Source organism: Cetorhinus maximus, chromosome 15 (genome assembly GCF_964194155.1).
Source record: "Cetorhinus maximus chromosome 15, sCetMax3.hap1.1, whole genome shotgun sequence".
Classification (NCBI taxonomy): Eukaryota; Metazoa; Chordata; class Chondrichthyes; order Lamniformes; family Cetorhinidae; genus Cetorhinus; species Cetorhinus maximus.
Genome location: NC_135893.1, coordinates 95,162,475 through 95,180,056, shown reverse-complemented (window position 1 = coordinate 95,180,056; position 17,582 = coordinate 95,162,475). Strand labels below are relative to the sequence as shown.

General features: G+C 41.4%; 1 protein-coding gene across 4 annotated transcripts in view; it reads right to left on the bottom strand.

Annotated features, from left to right (window-relative positions):
- zc3h7a (zinc finger CCCH-type containing 7A) overlaps nucleotides 1-17,582 on the bottom strand; it is a 90,195-nt gene that overhangs the window by 10,445 nt on the left and 62,168 nt on the right. For all 4 annotated transcript variants that reach the window (XM_078559012.1, XM_078559008.1, XM_078559011.1 and 1 more), the window contains exons 14-17: nucleotides 15,065-15,270; nucleotides 13,308-13,408; nucleotides 5,861-6,042; nucleotides 3,865-3,941 (exon numbers count right to left, since the gene is read on the bottom strand). In XM_078559012.1, coding sequence (XP_078415138.1) covers nucleotides 3,865-3,941; nucleotides 5,861-6,042; nucleotides 13,308-13,408; nucleotides 15,065-15,270 — 566 coding nt within the window. The remainder of the gene's footprint in view (nucleotides 1-3,864; nucleotides 3,942-5,860; nucleotides 6,043-13,307; nucleotides 13,409-15,064; nucleotides 15,271-17,582) is intronic.

The following is a 17,582-nucleotide window of genomic DNA, read 5'->3' as shown; positions in this document are numbered from 1 at the left end:
AACAGGAAAAAAAAGTTAGAAAAACAGGTCGCCAGATGGAAATGATCACTTTTGTATGTGAGATACAAAAATTGCTTGTGCTTCGAATTTATGAAGGGCAGGCAAAAAGGAAAAGGAGGATGTGTTGCACTGGTGATAAGGGATGGGATCAATACATCAGTAAGGGAGGATCTCAGATCGGAAAAACAAAATGTGAAATCTGTTTGGGCAGAGCTAAGAAACAGCAAGGGCAGCAAACATTGGTAGGAGTTGTTTATAGGATACTACCAAACAGTAGTGGTAGCATGGGGCATGGTTTTAATCAGGAGTTAGAGAAACATGTAGCATGGGTAATACAGTAATCGTGGGTGACTTCAATCTGCATATAGACTGGGTAAATCTAACGAGCACTACTGCTGTGGAAGACAAGTTTCTGGAGTGTGTTAGGGTTGGCTTTCTAGAGCAGCATGTAGAGGAATTAACTAGAGAACAGGCTATTTTAAATCTCGTATTAAGTAATGAGAAAGGGCTAATTAATAATCTTGTTGTAAAAGAATCTTTAGGGATCAGTGGCCATATTATGATAGAATTTTACATTCTGTTTGAAAGTGAGGTGCTTCAACCTGAAGCCAGGGCGTTAAATTTGAACCAAGGAAATTAGGAAGGTATGAGGAGCAAATTGGCCGAGGTAGATTGGGAAAATACATTAAAATGTCTGATGGTACACAGGCAATGGATAGTCTTTAAAGGATCATTACATAGTTTACAGCAATTATATGTTCCTTCAAGGCACAAAAACCCAAAAAGAAAAGTCAGTCAACTGGGGTTAATAAGCAAGCTAGGGATTGTATAAGATTAAAAGAAAAGGCCTATAAAGTTGCCAGAAATAGTAGTAAGCCTGAAGATTGGGAGCACTTTAGAATACAGCAAAGGAGAATCAAGAAACTAATGAAGACAGGGAGAACAAGATATGAACGTAAACTAGGAACAAATGTGGGACCATTACAGGCAGAGCCAGGAGAATAGAGAAATGGCAGAGAAGCCAAATGATTACTGTGTGTCTGTCTTGACGGAGGAAGATACAAGAAATCTCTCAGACTTAGAGATACAAGGGGCTAGGGAGAATGAGGAATTGAAGGAAATTAGTATTAGTAAACAGGTTATTGGAGAAATTAATGGGACTGAAGTTGACAAGTCCCAGGGTCCTGATATTCTACATCCTAGAGAGTGTTGAAAGAGGTAGTTATGGAGATAGTGGATGCATTGGTAATCATCTTCCAAAATTCTATAGATTCTGGAACAGTTCCTGCAGATTGGAAGGTAGCAAATGTCACTATTTAAGGAGAGAGAAAACAGGGAACTACAAACCTTACATCAGTAGGGAAAAATACTGGAATCTGTTATAAAGGATGTGATAAATGGACACTTAGATAATGATCTGATTGGGCATAGTCAACATGGATTTATGAGTGGGAAATCATGTTTGATGAATCTGTTAGAGTTTTTTGAGGATGTTACTAACAGGACTGATAAAGGGAAGCTGGTGGACGTAGTGTACTTGGATTTGCAGAAGGCTTTCAAAAAGGTTCCCCACAGGAGATTAGTTAGCAAAATTAAAGCACATGGGATAACATACCGGCATGAATCAAGGATTGGCTAACAGGCAGAAAACAGAGTAGGAATAAACGGGTCATTCTCAGGTTGGTAGGCTGTGACTAGTTGGGTATCATAAGGATCAGTATTTGGGACAAAATCAGAAAATGCTGGAAAAACTCAGGAGGTCTAACAGCATCTGTGGAGAGAAAGACAGAGTTAATGTTTCAAGTCCGTATGACTTTTCTTCAGAAGACGAGTTATACGGACTCGAAACATTAACTGTCTTTCTCTCCACAGATGCTGTAAGACCCGCTGAGTTTTTCCAACATTTTCTGTTTTAGTTTCAGATTTCCAGCATCTGCAGTATTTTGCCTTTATTTTAGATCAGTACTTGGGCCACAGCTGTTCACAATATATATCAATGACCTGGATATGGGGACCAAATGTAATAGTTCCAAGTTCGCGGATGATACAAAGCTGGTGGGAATGTGTGTTATGAGGATGGAGTGTGTGTTGTGAGGAAGGTGCAAAGTGGCTTCATGGGGATTTGGACAGACTTAGTGAGTGTGCATGAACATGACAGATGGAATATAATGTGGAAAAATGTGAGGTTATCCACTTTGATAGGAGGAGCAGATGTGCAGAGTATTACTTAAATGGTGAGAGATTAGAAAGTATAGGTGTGCAGAGGGACCTGGGTGTCCTCGTCAATATGTTGCTAAAAGCTAACATGCAGGTGCAGCAAGCAATTTGGAAGGCTAATGGTATGTTAACCTTTAACACAAAAGAATTTGAGTTCAGGAGTAGTGAAGTCTTGCTTCAATTGTATATAAACTTAGACTGCACCTAGAGTACTGTATCTAGTTCTGATCCCATTACCTTAGGAGGACATTATTGTCACGGAGGAAGTGCAACCTATCCAGACTTGTTCCTGGGATGGCAAGACTGACCTATGAGGAGGGATTGGGGAAACTGCACCTGTATGAGATGCGATCTCATTGAAACCTATAAAATACTTAAAGGGATAGAGGGAGTAGGTGCAGTTAAGATGTTTCCCCTGGTTGGGGAGTCTAGAACCAGGGGACACAATTTCAAAATAAGGGGGGAGCCACTTAGGACCGAGATGAGGAGAATTTTTTTTTACTCAGAGGGTTTACCCCAGAGGGCTGTGGAAGCTCAGTCATTGAGTATGTTTAAAGCAGAGACTGACATTTTTAAATACCAATGACATAAAGGGATATGGGGATAGTGTGGAAAAAAGGCATTGAAAGTGGATGATCAGCCATGATCGTATTGAATGGCAGTGCAAGCTCGATGGGCTGAATGGCCTACTCCTGCTCCTATGTGGAGGCAAGAATTTATAAATGGGAACGATTAAAAATAAAGTCAGAATAAATTGGGTGGAATTCTGTTTGGGTGCCTGGGTCCAATTGTCTTTTACTTTCTATTCTTAAAGTCTACACTTTGTCCTGATATTCCTATGTAGAACACCACAGAAAATATAACACACATCACATATACCTGAGACAGACGCGATATTGGAGTGAGACAGACGCAATATTGGAGTGAGACAGACCCATATTGGAGTGAGACAGACGCAATATTGGAGTGAGACAGACGCAATATTGGAGTGAGACAGACGCAATATTGGAGTGAGACAGACGCAATATTGGAGTGAGACAGACGCAATATTGGAGTTAGACAATCTGTGAATCCCTATCAAATTCAGGCACACTTGGCATCAAACAGGTCTGTCCTCCACTAGTTTTTAATCGCTATATTCCATTCAATCAATGAATAGTAATGTACATATTTTACACACTATTTTTAAACACTGTAATGATGCCCAAGTCAATTTCACTTTCTAAATTCACCTCCAGAAAATTAATGTCAAGGAGTACTTAATGAAATTCAGCACCATACAAATTTTCTGCAAAAGCTCTGTCAACCATTTATCCTTCTGACACAGTGAAGTTGTAATAAGATATTCCCTGCACTGCTAAACTCCCAATCAAAAACAAAGAACATAACAGCCAAATGACTTCCTACTCTCCTGGTAGCAATCAGGTGTTGCCAAGGCATGGGTATCAGAACAGCCTCTAGAACATCAACAAATACATTTCTGGAACGGAAAGATAGTTTGTTAAACCCTTTCACTAATCAGTACTTGAGTGGAATTGTCACAGAATGGAATGCATTAATCAAAAAATACACTACTGAAATGTTTGCAGCCAGAGACGATAACCTATCTTGAACCATGTTGAAAACATATCTAGAGATGATGTTTACCTGTCCTGCCTGGGCACTAGCTTCCAAGTTCTGCCAATACTTTTTTGATTCCTGAGTAATTGCTTCATGAGAGATATCTGGCAAGTAAAAAAAAGTTCCAACATTTAAAGACACAAATATATATAATACATAAATAATTCTTTTCTTAAACAGGTTTATTTGCCATCTGATTTTTGCATTTGCTTTAAACTCAATTCCCAAGTCTGTCCACTACAGCATGTCAACTGTGGCTCAGTTGGTAGCATTCCAGCCTCTGAATCACTAGGTTCTGGTTTCCAAGTCCCACTCCAGGGCTTCAATGTACGCTGACACTCCAGTGCAGTACTGAGGGAGTGCTGTACTGTCAGAGGTGCCTTCTTTCAAATGAGACGTTAAATCTAGACTCCATCTATATGCATATGTGGGGAGATGTGAAAAATCCAATGCACTATTTCAAAGAAGAGCAGGAGAGTTATCCCCATTGCCCTGGCAAATGTTTATCCCTCCATCAACATCAGAAAAAAAAGAGTATTTGGTCATTATGAGAGCTTACTGTATGCAAATTGGCAGCCATGTTTCCTACATTACAGCAGTGACTACACTTCAAAAGTGCTTCATTGGCTGTAAAATGTTTTGAGATGTCCAGTGAAATACACTATATAAATGCAAGTCTTTCTTTTTAAACGCTATAAAAATCATGTTTACAATAGCCACAGAGTCTTGGATCTTTTAATAGAAGACTTATATGCCTTATTTAAACAATTATGGATACACAAATTCCTTTACCAAACTTAAGCAGTTACAGTAAACTTTATTTTGGTAAGATATTATTGAATCATAGTTGATTGTAGCAAAGTTCAGGTATTTACAAACAAAAAAGCTAATCTGGAGTGATTATGAATGCCATTCAAACCCTGAGTGTTTGTTACTCCCATTCCTTTTACTCTTTTCACACGTTAAATGGGAATTCACAGTCAAACCTTTTATTCTTCATTTTGCTGTTGAAGTTTGGTTTTCCATTCCTAAAATATATGCCTTAATGGAGCTATTATGATTGCTGAGTTTTATTGCATAGCTTTGCATCATGTGATTGCGGTACAGACAGCAGTTTTAAATTGCACCAATGTTGTATCAGTGGAAGTGGACATGAATCATCATACTTGAATTTATGCAGTAATTTTCAATGTAGAGAAATGCACTTTTACTGCTCACATTCCTACATTAATTATATTAACATAATAGACCCCAGGGCTTATCAAGATGATTTACACCTTAATGATATAAGTATTTCTTAAGGATTGTGTTGTAATACAGGGAATATTTCAGTCTGTAAACTAAGTGACAATGAGACAGCACTGCACATTTGATGGGGTGGATTTGAGATGTTGTAAACAATCCTTAATCCACACTCCCCAAACCGAATACAGTTCCCTTACAGCCCCAAAATAATCCCAAGTGTTATTTAACCATCTGTCTGACAGGGGTTTGCCCGACAAGGGCCTGTGCAGCGAGTTTCTGATATTAACTATGCTATTTGAGAAATTGCTGCCAAGGATGAATGGAAAGAGGAAATATCATTTTCTTCACCAGTGAAACACTTTGGCTTGCAGCCTCAGAGGATTCACATCACAAAAACTCAGTCAAGTAGGCTGTCACCCAGCATAATAATTCTGTTGAAGGGTCATGAGGACTCGAAACGTCAACTCTTTTCTTCTCCGCCGATGCTGCCAGACCTGCTGAGTTTTTCCAGGTAATTCTGTTTTTGTAGTAATTATGGACTTGGATGAGAAAAGAAACTTAAACTCCAGATTAAGACGGTAAAGGTTCAGAGGTAAAAGGAAAATAAAATTAGTCAGAATGGATGCTGAACCTTTGGCAGACTGAGCTACACAGGGTAAATGGAATGGCCTGTTCTTATTCCAAGTTTTCCGCATACATATTTCAGTTAAACAACCTCTGTGGAATATACAGAAAGAGCAGGCCCCCAAAAGATAAAAACTCCTGTTATGGGACCTACGTGTGTCAAGTTGCATCATCCAGACTTTCAGTTCTATCAGACTGTGTGCATAGAAACACTCATCTTCTCTAATACAACCAAAGCGAACTTCATGGCGGCAGAGATCAAGTAGTCTGGTATTGTCAAAAGGTCGGATTTTAGAGTATTTCACTGTTGTCTCTCGAAGGATGTGAACGAGGCACCTATTTAAAAGAAAAATCAGGTAATAGGAGCTTGTACAGAAGCCTTGAAATACACTTGGTAATTTTACTGATCAAGTAGACAAAACACAAGATAAAAAGTAAATCCACTCAGCCTATAAGCTTCAGTCACGGAGTGTCAGCATTGAGAGTTGCAAGCGTTTAAATTAAGTAGACTTATCACAGTTCATACACAGTGGTTGTCCTGTCATCTTTCACATTTTTTTTTCTTACTGGAAAAATGTAATGGATTCTAAAATGCACAACGAAGCCAGACAGCAAACTGATTTGTGAGCCATCCTATAGCAATGTTCTAGGACAGGTGAACTCTACAATTGTCCTAATTGTAGTCAGACTATATATAGAAACAAGGAGCAGAAGTAGGCCATTCAGCCCCTCGAGCCTACTCTGCCATTTAAGATCATGGCTGATCTGATAGTAGCCCGAAATCTGCATCCCTCCTACTGCCGATAACCTATCACCCCCTTACTTATCAAGGATCAATCCACCTCTGCCTTAAAAATATTCAAAGACTCTGCTTCCACCACCTTTTCAGGAAGAGCGTTCCAAAGACTCATGACCCTCTGAGTGAAAATTTTTTACCTCATCTCTGTTTTAAATGGGCGAGCCCTTATTTTTGAACAGTGACCGAGTTCGAGATTCTCCCACAAAAGGAAACATCTTCTCCACATCCACCCTGTCAAGACCCCTCAGGATCTGATATGTTTCAATCAAGTCACAGATTCACACAGTGTAGAAGAGGCCCTTCGGCCCATCGAGTCTGCACCGACACGTGAGAAACACATGACCTACCTACCTAATCCTATTTACCAGCACTTGGCCCAAAGCCTTGAATGTTATGACGTGCCAAGTGCTCATCCAGGTACTTTTTAAAGGATGTGAGGCAACCCGCCTCCACCACCCCCCCAGGCAGCGCATTCCAGACTGTCACCACCCTCTGGGTAAAAAAGCTTTTCCTCACATCCCTCCTAAACCTCCTGCCCCTCACCTTGAGCTTGTGTCCCCTCGTGACTGACCCTTCAACTAAGGGGAACAGCTGCTCCTGATCCACCCTGTCCATGCCCCTCATAATCTTATACATTTCGATCAGGTCACCCCTCAGTCTTCTCTGCTCCAACGAAAACAACCCAAGTCTATCCAACCTCTCTTCATAACTTAAATGTTTCATCCCACGCAACATCCTGGTGAATCTCCTCTGCAACCCCTCCAGTACAGTCACATCCTTCCTATAATGTGGCGACCAGAACTCCAATACTGCACAGTACTCCAGCTGTGGCCTCACCAAGGTTCTATACAACTCCATTATGACCTCCCTACTTTTGTGATCTATGCCTCGATTGATAAAGGCAAATGTCCCATATGCCTTTTTCACCACCCCACTAATGTGCCCCTCCACCTGCCCCTGCATCTATGGACACACACGCCAAGGTCCCTCAGGACTTCCTAGTGTCATGCCGTTCATTGAATGCTTCCTTGTCAAATTACTCCTTCCAAAGTGTATCACCTCACACTTTTCAGGGTTAAATTCCATCTGCCACTTATCTGCCCATTTGACCATCCCGTCTATATTTTCCTGTAGTCCAAGACACTCAACCTCACTGTTAACCACCCGGCCAATCTTTGTGTCATCTGCAAACTTACTAATCCTTCCCCCCACATAGTCATCTATGTCGTTTATTTAATGATGAATAATAGGGGACCCAGCACAGAAGCCTGTGGTATGCCACTGGACACTGTCTTCCAGTCACTAAAGCATCCTTCTGTCATCACCCTCTGTCTCCTAAAACTAAGCCAATTTTGAATCCACCTTATCAAATTACCCTGTATCCCATGTGCATTTGCCTTCTTTATAAGTTTCCCACGTGGGACCTTGTCAAAGGCTTTGCTGAAATCCGTATAAACTACATCAACTGCACTACCCTCATCTACACACCTGGTCACCTCCTCAAAAAATTCAATCAAATTCGTTAGGCATGACCTCCCCCTGACAAAGCCATGCTGACTATCCCTGATCAAACCTTGCATCTCCAAGTGGAGATAGATTCTCTCCTTCAGAATTTTCTCCAATAGTTTCCCTACCACTGATGTGAGACTCACTGGCCTGTAGTTCCCTGGCTTATCTCTACAACCCTTCTTAAATAGCAGAACCACATTAACTGTTCTCCAGTCCTCTGGCACCTCCCCCGTGGCCAGAGAGGAATTAAAAATTCGGGTCAGAGCCCCTGCAATCTCCTCCCTTGCCTCCCTCAGCAGTCTGGGACACAAATCATCCGGACCTGGAGATCTGTCCACTTCTAAGCCTGCCAACACCTCCAATACCTTGTCACTCCCTATATCAATTTGCTCAAGAACCTCGCAGTCTCTCTCCCCGAGTTCCACACCTTCATCCTTATTCTCTTGGGTGAAGACGGATGTGAAGTATTCGTTCAACACTCTACCGATGTGCTCTGGCTCCACCCGTAGATTGCCCCCTTGGTCCCTAATGGGCCCTACTCTTTCCCTGGTTATCCTCTTCCCATTGATAGAACATCTTGGGATTTTCCCTACTTTTACCAGCCAGAGTTTTCTCATATCCCCTCTTTGCTCTCCTAATTGCTTTCTTAAGCTCCACCCTGCACTTTCTGTACTCCGCTAATGCCTCTGCTGATTTGCTCCCCTCGTACCTGCTAAAAGCCTCTCTTTTTCCTTCTCATCGTATCCTGAATATCTCTGGTCATCCATGGTTCTCTGGGCTTGTTACTCCTTCCTGTCACCCACAGGGAACATGTTGAAACTGTACCCTCCCCATTTCCTTTTTGAATGCCCCCCACTGCTCTTCTGTAGATTTCCCCACAAGTAGCTGTTCCTAGTCTACCTTGGCCAGATCCTGCCTTATTTTACTAAAATCCGCTCTCCCCCAATCCAAAACATTTTTTTGCAACTTATCTATTTCTTTGTCCATAACAAGCTTAAATTGTACCATGTTGTGGTCGCTATCACTAAAATACTCCTCCACCACCACCTCAGCCACCTGTCCGGCTTCATTCCCCAGAATTAGGTCCAGCAATGCGCCGTCCCTTGTTGGACCCTCTACATATTGACCTAAAAAGTTCTCCTGTGCACATTTCAAGAAATCCACTCCATGCAAGCCCTTAAGACTATGTCTATCCCAATTAATGTTGGGAAAGTTGAAATCACTTAATATAATTACCCTAATGCTATTGATTTTACACACCTCCACAAACTGTGCACATATTTGCTCCTCAATTTCCCGCTGATTATCTGGGGGTCTATAATAAACACCTAACAATGTGACTGCCCCTTTTTTATTCCTAAGCTTTACCCACAAAGCTTCATTTGATGCCCCCTCCAAGATATCATCTCTCCTTACTGCAGCAACTGACTCCTTAACTAATAATGCAATGCCTCCTCTTCTTTTACCCCCTCCCGTCTCACCTGAAGATTCTATATCTCGGAATGTTGAGCTGCCAATCCTGCCCCTCCCTCAATCACGTCTCAGTGACGGCTACTACATCACAATTCCATGTGTCAATCCTCATCCTTAACTCATCCGTTTTACCTGTAATGCTCCTGGCATTAAAGTAGAGGCCATCCAGCCTTGCCTTACTCCTTTGAAGCTTAATGCAGCTGTACTCCCTCTGACTTGATTGTTTTACTGTATTATGATGTGTTCCTATTCTGCTAACATTCTGTGTCCCCTCCCCCTGGCGAATTAGTTTAAACTCCTCCCAACAGCACTAGCAAACCCACCGGCAAGGATGTTAGTCCCGCTCTGGTTCAGATGTAGACCATCCTGCTTGTACAGGTCCCACCTTCCCCGGAAATGGTCCCAGTGATCCAGGAATCTAAAACCCTCCCTCCTGCACCAACTCTTAAGCCACGTATTCATCTGCGCTATTCTCCTATTTCTGTGCTCGCTAGCACGTGGCACTGGGAGTAATCCAGAGATTACAACCCGAAAGGTCCTGCTTTTTAGTCTACTGCCTAACTCCCTGAATTCTTGATGCAAGACCTCATCTCTCTTTCTACCTATGTCATTGGTACCAACACGTACCATGACCTCTGCCTTATCACCCTCCCCCTCCAGGATGCCATGCAGCCGTTCAGTGACATCCCGGACCCCGGCACCAGGAAGGCAACACACCATCCTGTAGTCACGTTGACGGCCACAGTAGCGCCTATCTGTTCCCCTGACTATAGAATCCCCTGTTACTATTGCTCTTCCTCTTCTCCTGTACAGACAGGCTGCTTGTGGTGCCAGAAGCTTGGCTCTGTCTGCACTCCCTGGAGGAACCAGCGCCCTCATCAGCCTCCAAAATGGAATATCGATTTGCGAGCGGGACCCCAGGGGACTCCTGAACTACCTGCTTGTTTCTCTTGGACTGCCTGGTGGTCACCCATTCCCTTCCTTCCTCAAGTCCCTTCAGCTGCAGTGTGACCACCTCACTAAACGCGCTATCCACGATGCTCTCAGACTCGCGGATACTCCAGTGTCCCCAGCCGCTGTTCCAGCTCTGAAACCTGAGCTTTTAGGAGCTGCAGCTGGACACACTTCCTGCACATATGCTGGTCCCGGGCACTGGAAATGTTCCCGGATTCTCACATGGAGCACGAGGAGCACACCACGGCCTTAAGCTCTCCTGCCATGACTTATCTCTTTAAATTAAATCTTTTAAATCAATTACTCTAGGGCCCTTCTTTCCTGATCCTCGTTACTACAGAATATACAAACTATAAACCACAAAAAGACCTTAAACTATAAGCAATAAAAGTAGTAAATACTTACCCGACCTTACCCACCACTTACCGTCATTCCTCTCCTTTGTAGCCTCTACTGCTGCAGCAGGGCAAGACCACTCTGAAGGTTTAAGAAGTTGGATAGCAGAGAAAAAATGCAAAGAGCACCTCTCCCCCTCTGCACCGAATTCCCACTGTGCACCAAATTGCCAATACCCACACTCAGTCTGGCCGTGTCTCACTCAGGATGAGGTCTCTCCCCTGCTCGTGTGCAAGCACACTGATCACCTCTTACTCTTCTAAACTCTAGCGTATACAAGCCCGGTCTGTCCAATCTTTCCTCATAAGACAACCTACCCTTTCCAGGTATTAGTCTGGTAAACCTTATCTGAACCGTTTCCAACACATTTATATCTTTCCTTCAATAAGGTGACCAATACTGTGCACAGTACTCCAGATGTGGTCTCACCAATGCCCTGTACAACTGAAGCATAACCTCCCTGCTTTTGTATTCAATTTACCTTGCAATAAATGATAACATTCTATTAACTTTCCTAATTATTTGCTGTACTTGCATACTAGCCTTTTGTGATTCAGGCACTAGGAGATCCCTCTGCATCTCCGAGGTCTGCAATCTCTCACCATTTAGATAATATGCTTATCTCTTATTCTTCCTGCCAAAATGGAAAATTTCACATTTTTCCACATTAAACTCCACATGCCAGATCTTTGCCCACTCATTTAACCTATTTATATCTGTTTGTAGCCTGCTTATGTCCTCTTCACAACATACTTTCCTACCTATCTTTGTGTCATCAGCAAATTTGGCAACCAGTCCTTCAATCCCTTCAACCAAGTCATTTATATAAATTGTAAACAGTTTAGGCACCAGCACTGGTCCCTTCGACACGCCACTTGTTACATCTTGCCAACCTGAAAAAGGCCCATTAATGCCTGCTCTCTACTTCCTGTTAGCTCGCCAATCTTCTATCCATGCCAATTTGTTACCCCTATACCATGAACTTTTATTTTCCACAATAGCCTTTGTTGTGGTGCTTTATCAAATACCTTCTGGAAATCTAAGTACAGTTCACCCACCTTTAAAGGTTGCCCTTTATCATAGCACATATTACTTCCTTAAAGAATTCCAATAAGTTGGTTAAACATGATTTCCCTTTCATAAAACCATGCTGATTCTGCCTGATGACCTTGAGCATATCAAAGTGCCCTGCTATAATCAGCTGTCCCACAGTCAGACTCTCCAACCAAGTCAACGTAAGTCAAGTCACTATAGAAAATAGTCCATTAAGAAAAGAAATTTAATTGAAATTCTATAAAATCAGGTTCCCATTTTTAACCTAATATCATTGAGCTGAGAAATCAAGTCTACATAGCTCATATCTACCCCCATACAGTTCTAACACTGGACAAAAGGGACATGCAGCAACTATTTTTTCCTGGAAGTCCATAAAACTATACCCAAGCATCCAGAATATTAAACACGACAATTGGCAAAAGAGGCAGTTATAGCAGCTTACCTTGGGGGAAAAAAAACATGATTGAAAGAAGAAGCTGCTGGACAAAAAGTATCAGTGTAAACTGGGGGATGGGGTAGAGTATTATCATGAACTAGAGAGGGAGCACAGGTGCAGCATGAGCTAGAAGATGAAGGGAAAGATGGTGAAGAGAGTCACCATTAACAGAGGAGCAAGAACCAAGAGAAGAAAAGAGGCATCGTCAATTTGGAAGGGTGACTGGCAAGCGTAAACTGGGAAAGTATGGCAGGAGAGTGCAAACTTGAACTTGAAGGAGGATACAGTTAGTACAAACTGAAGATGCGGATACTACCGCCATGTCACCATAGAATTGTATAAACTATTACAGAACAAATGATCAGAAATAACAACATCCATGCAATTTTTGTCAAAGCTGATTGCTATGCTAATAGAGGAATGCTGGGGAGGTATATCTACAGTTAAAGTTATTTAAAATTCCACTGCAACTTTAGTGCAAATATTTAGAATCATTTTCACTTCTGAAATATCTTTTAGTCAACTATGCTGTTTTCTAGTTTGGCATTTAAGAATTTATAGACTGAGTGGATTCAATTTTGATGGGGCTTTTTCTCTGCCACCCCAACAGAAATGCAGATGATGATTTGAAAACTGGTTCTCGCTTGTAAGGCAAATAGTTGCCTATAAATCCCACTGCTTAATTATTAAAATTAGTTACACAGGCATTGTTATTCACTTTCCACCATGTATCCCAAAACAGCAAAGCATTTAACGCATTACCAATTAACTCCAAATAAAAAGGAATGAATAGATTTTGGCAACATACGAGGTTGAAAGTCATGGGAATAATTATAATGAAATATTCCATGGATAGAAGAACAAATCAGTCCTCAACAGCAAACACAGAATACATCCAAAAGCTTGAAAGTCCAAAAATATGGGTTTGTTCCAGCTCTATCAATGATGTTCCACGGTTTTAGTACTGAATGTACTTACTTGTTCTGCTCAAATAAATGCTTGGCATCCGAATTGGAACAGTAGGCTTGGTTATCCTTATTGTTTTTGTGTATCATTCTGGGCTTGTTATCAAAACATATCTGAAATGAATTAACACATGATAAATGGTTCCGTAATTGACACTAGCCTTGCAACTCACCTTAGTGCACATTTACTAACTAAAACTTAAATATTTAGCTAAACAAAAATAGAATAAAATTTTAACGATCCCTTTTGTCACTGTTTTTTTTTAAAAAAATGGTAATCTGATTGTGACTGAGTTTAACTGTGCTTCGAAATTTATGAATTCAAGGAACAGCTATTCAGAAACTTGTAGTAATTCTGCAACTTGCAATACTTCACAATTTAAGTCCCTAAAATTACCTTAACTAAATCATTATTATTTGGAATTTGCCAGTCTGCATAGCTCAGTGTCACGCCACAGAAATTCAATCAGGAAGAAACGTTACTCCTATGCCGCCCAAGTCCTGGAGCAGGTCTCGAACTGGGGCCCTTCCTGACCAGAGGACACTGCGCTACTGAGTGAGTCACTCAGGCGCTTTTGTGGATCTCCACTTCGACTGATGGAGAGGCTTATGTGCTCCAATGATCCCTTGAGCAATGCCATCAGGAGCTCCTTGCTCCTGGTAGGACCAGGCAAGGGCAGGGTGAGGTGCCAGACAAAGTGCAGTCCAAGAAGTTCTTAACAACAAAACAGCCGAAGGAACACTGTGCATCTCACTGACTGTAAACGCAAAAGCTACTACAGTGGCAAGGTGATCCTGGTCATTGTGGTTCGACACATCACCGAAATCTGACCAACCCATCAAAGTCATGTGGACAATGGCAGTGACCCAAGATCCCCATGTTAAACAAAGTAACATGCAACCAGGGTTCATCTGCCAAATCCTGTGGTGCTAGAGAATTGGCGAAGGGGACAGGATTGTGAACCTGGGGGTTCTTAGTCAAGATTCTGCACAGACAACAGATGCATGAAGGTCTTTGGACACCTGTGTTGACAGTCACGTGAAGACCCATGGCAGAAACTTAAGACCCTGAATAGACATCATCCTCGAACTGAGGGACAGCCATCGATGGCAACATCAGAGTACCTCAATGAGTGAAGATATTCAGGAGTCATATTTGACTTTTCCATTTATCCCTTCCCCAAGAAAAAGGCAACTAAGATCAGTGAAATTTAATATTATTTACTTCACCATCTTCAATTTTCATAGGTGTTTGAGGAGAATCCATGACGTACCTTCAGCTATAGTAAACTCACTAATCCTAGTTGCTGATCATGTACGTCAGCTATCAAACCCAACGGAGACTTAGGAGTGCAGAAGAGATTTCAGGAAAAGACGTGAACTATTCGCCAATTAACTACACAGCTCAGTTGCTTCAAAGCTTATTTCTCAAACGTGCCCCAGTCACTTTCAAAAACACTGCTGGAAGAGTCCAACAGTAAGTACCAGGGGAATTGCGCTGCAATACTTTTATTCCACAATGGAAAACTAAAGAAATACAAATAAAGGTACTAGGTAGCAAAGGAAACAAAAGAAAAAGCAACAATAAAACCAACAGTTTCCACAATCATCAAAGATTCACAAAAGGCCTCGATATTTACCCACTCCACCCAAATCAGACATCTTCTCACTGGTTCTCTTTCACAAGAAATGTTTTTTTAAGAAACAATATTTCTTTGCAACCACCCCCCCCCCAATGTTGGTTCCTTCTATTCCTTCCTTCTAACTTACCTCACAGAGAAACATAAATATGCCATGATGTTCTTGTAGAATTTTGGCTACAGTTAAATTAATCTTCCTGATACTTCCGAAAGGTTCAAACAACAGCTCACGATTAAATGCTCCTTTGCGTTCTAGAGACCATACATCTATCTCTTCTTGGCAATATGCAAATGTGCAGTGACCAGGGTATGTACATTCTTCTCCTGCAGCAACATCTAAAAATGAAACCAAGTATTATAATCTTCCAAGTACATATTTTTGATCTATAAATGTAAACCATAGGCTTTTTTGCGGCCCAAATAACTTAAACCCCATACCGAGCAAAATATAAGTACCACTTGTGTTTTAATGGAGGTACAGGAAAGTGAATCTAGTCAACTTTAACACAATTCACAACAGAATGTATTTCCCATGGCCTCATTTACTAGCTAAAATAGCTAGATTTCATCTGGGTTCAAAGCAACAGATTATAGCTAGTGTTGCCAAGGATTGGCTCACTGCCGGTTTAATATAAGACTAAACACTGGCTAAAACAATGATAAAAGATTAAGATTCTTCATGGCAGTGATCAATTAAGTTGACTTAATTGACTATATAGACTTAGGAGTGCAGAAGAGATCTTAGGAAAAGACGTGAACTATTTGCCAATTATCTACACCTCAGTTGCTCAGTTGTTTCAAAGCTTACTTCTCAAACGTGCACCAATCACTTTCAAAAACACTGCTGGAAGAGTCCAACAGTAAGTACCAGGGGAACTGCGCTGCAATACTTTTATCTCCACAATGGAAAACTAAAGAAATACAAATAAAGGTACTAGGTAGCAAAGGAAACAAAAGAAAAGGAACATATTTTCTCAGCAGTAAAGGTGCAAAATTAACTTCAAACTATTCCGTTTGGGTGAAAACTGCAAACATGTTGCTTTTCCTCAAAGAGGTCAAAGTCAAACAACTTCACACAGTTTATTATATCGATCAGTTTATTATAGGATTATATCACTTTAAACTGGATTTTTTTTTAAATATGGAAGGACATGGCATTATTTGGACATTGGAGGCTGCCCGAGAGTATTTTTTGACAAGAGTCATAAGTTCACCTTGGAACTGTCAACAAACAGGCCTCTCCCAAGAAATCACCTGAGCTATATATATGGTACTTGAGAAGGAGTTGTTTGTTCGTTTTGAACTGCAAAGCGCTTTATTTAATGAAAAGCTGGAAGACAAAAAAGCAATCACATGGCAGTGGCAAACCTCAAGTTTGAACCTGTGCTTTTGCTTTCAGTCTTGTTGGGGAAAGGCTGAAAACAGAAGGCTATCCTGACTAGCTCTCTCTCTCTCTCTGCTTTGTGAAACCACATGTGGTTCTCCACCTGTAGCCAGATAATCTTCATCTCAGTGTAGTTTGTCTGCATAAATTTTGGACTTGCCAGCTGAGACAGGAAGAATCGGTCCAGCTATACTCTCCACACGCTGAGGCATCATCGGTGAACCTCCCGACATCTACTGGGCAGAGCCCAGGCACGTCTTCACCCGAGGGAACTTCAGACCAACAGCATCAAATCTCCGTGAACTTTTAAATGTTTCCCCCCCGCCACCAAAAAAGTTTTTTCCCATCTGTGTGACTCTGCAGAGACTACCTGTGTGTCTTTTGTTTGTCTATTACAATGTGTAAACCAGTTCTTGAAACTTGTTTAAAAGAGATTTTGCCTTATAATAAATTAATCATTGAGTTTTTTGAAACAGTCTCTTATCTCCTGGGTGCTGGAAGTATAGGTAAACAATTGGCCATTTTGGTGAGAAAATTAAACATTTTAATTAATGGTATGGTCTGTGGAGCATTGGGGCTTGATAATTCACACACTCCTCCCATCCCGGTCATAACAGTTAATTGTTCTAAAACTCAACAAAAAGAACCCAATATCAATTTACCAATTTTGAACTGGTCAACTGTAATTGCTATCCAGTGAAGCATGCCAGAAAAGGCACCTGCGTGGATTTTGGACAAGGACCAGTACTTGCACTTATTTACACAGGCCGTACCATACATTGAGATGTATTTCGTGGGTGTGAAGAAAAACAGACACACAGGCAAAAAAAAATGGAAAAATTGTGACCAAAAGGTTAGGCAAAAAGGTGGGTTTTAAGGAGGGTTGATGCGGAGGTGGTGGTGTTCAGGAAGGGAATTCCAGCGAGTGGTATCCTAGGCACTTGATGGCATGGTTACCAAATGGGTAGGATCACAAGACAATGGAATTATATGAGAAAACCTTCGTCATTCCCATTACTCTACAAATAATACATGACCAGAGTAAAATATTTTTGCCCTGATTGGCAAGATGCAGAGAATATCCATCACTTCCTTGCACTTAGTATAGTTCAAAATAATCAAAATCGCTCGAATGCTTAAGGTTGGCCAAGTCAAATCAATGTCATGGGATATATCGTCTCAAAGATGTAAGCAGTCTATTGGTTCTCCATATGATCAAAAGCAGGTGGTGCTAAGTCCAGAGCTTAGCAAAATATAAAAGCTG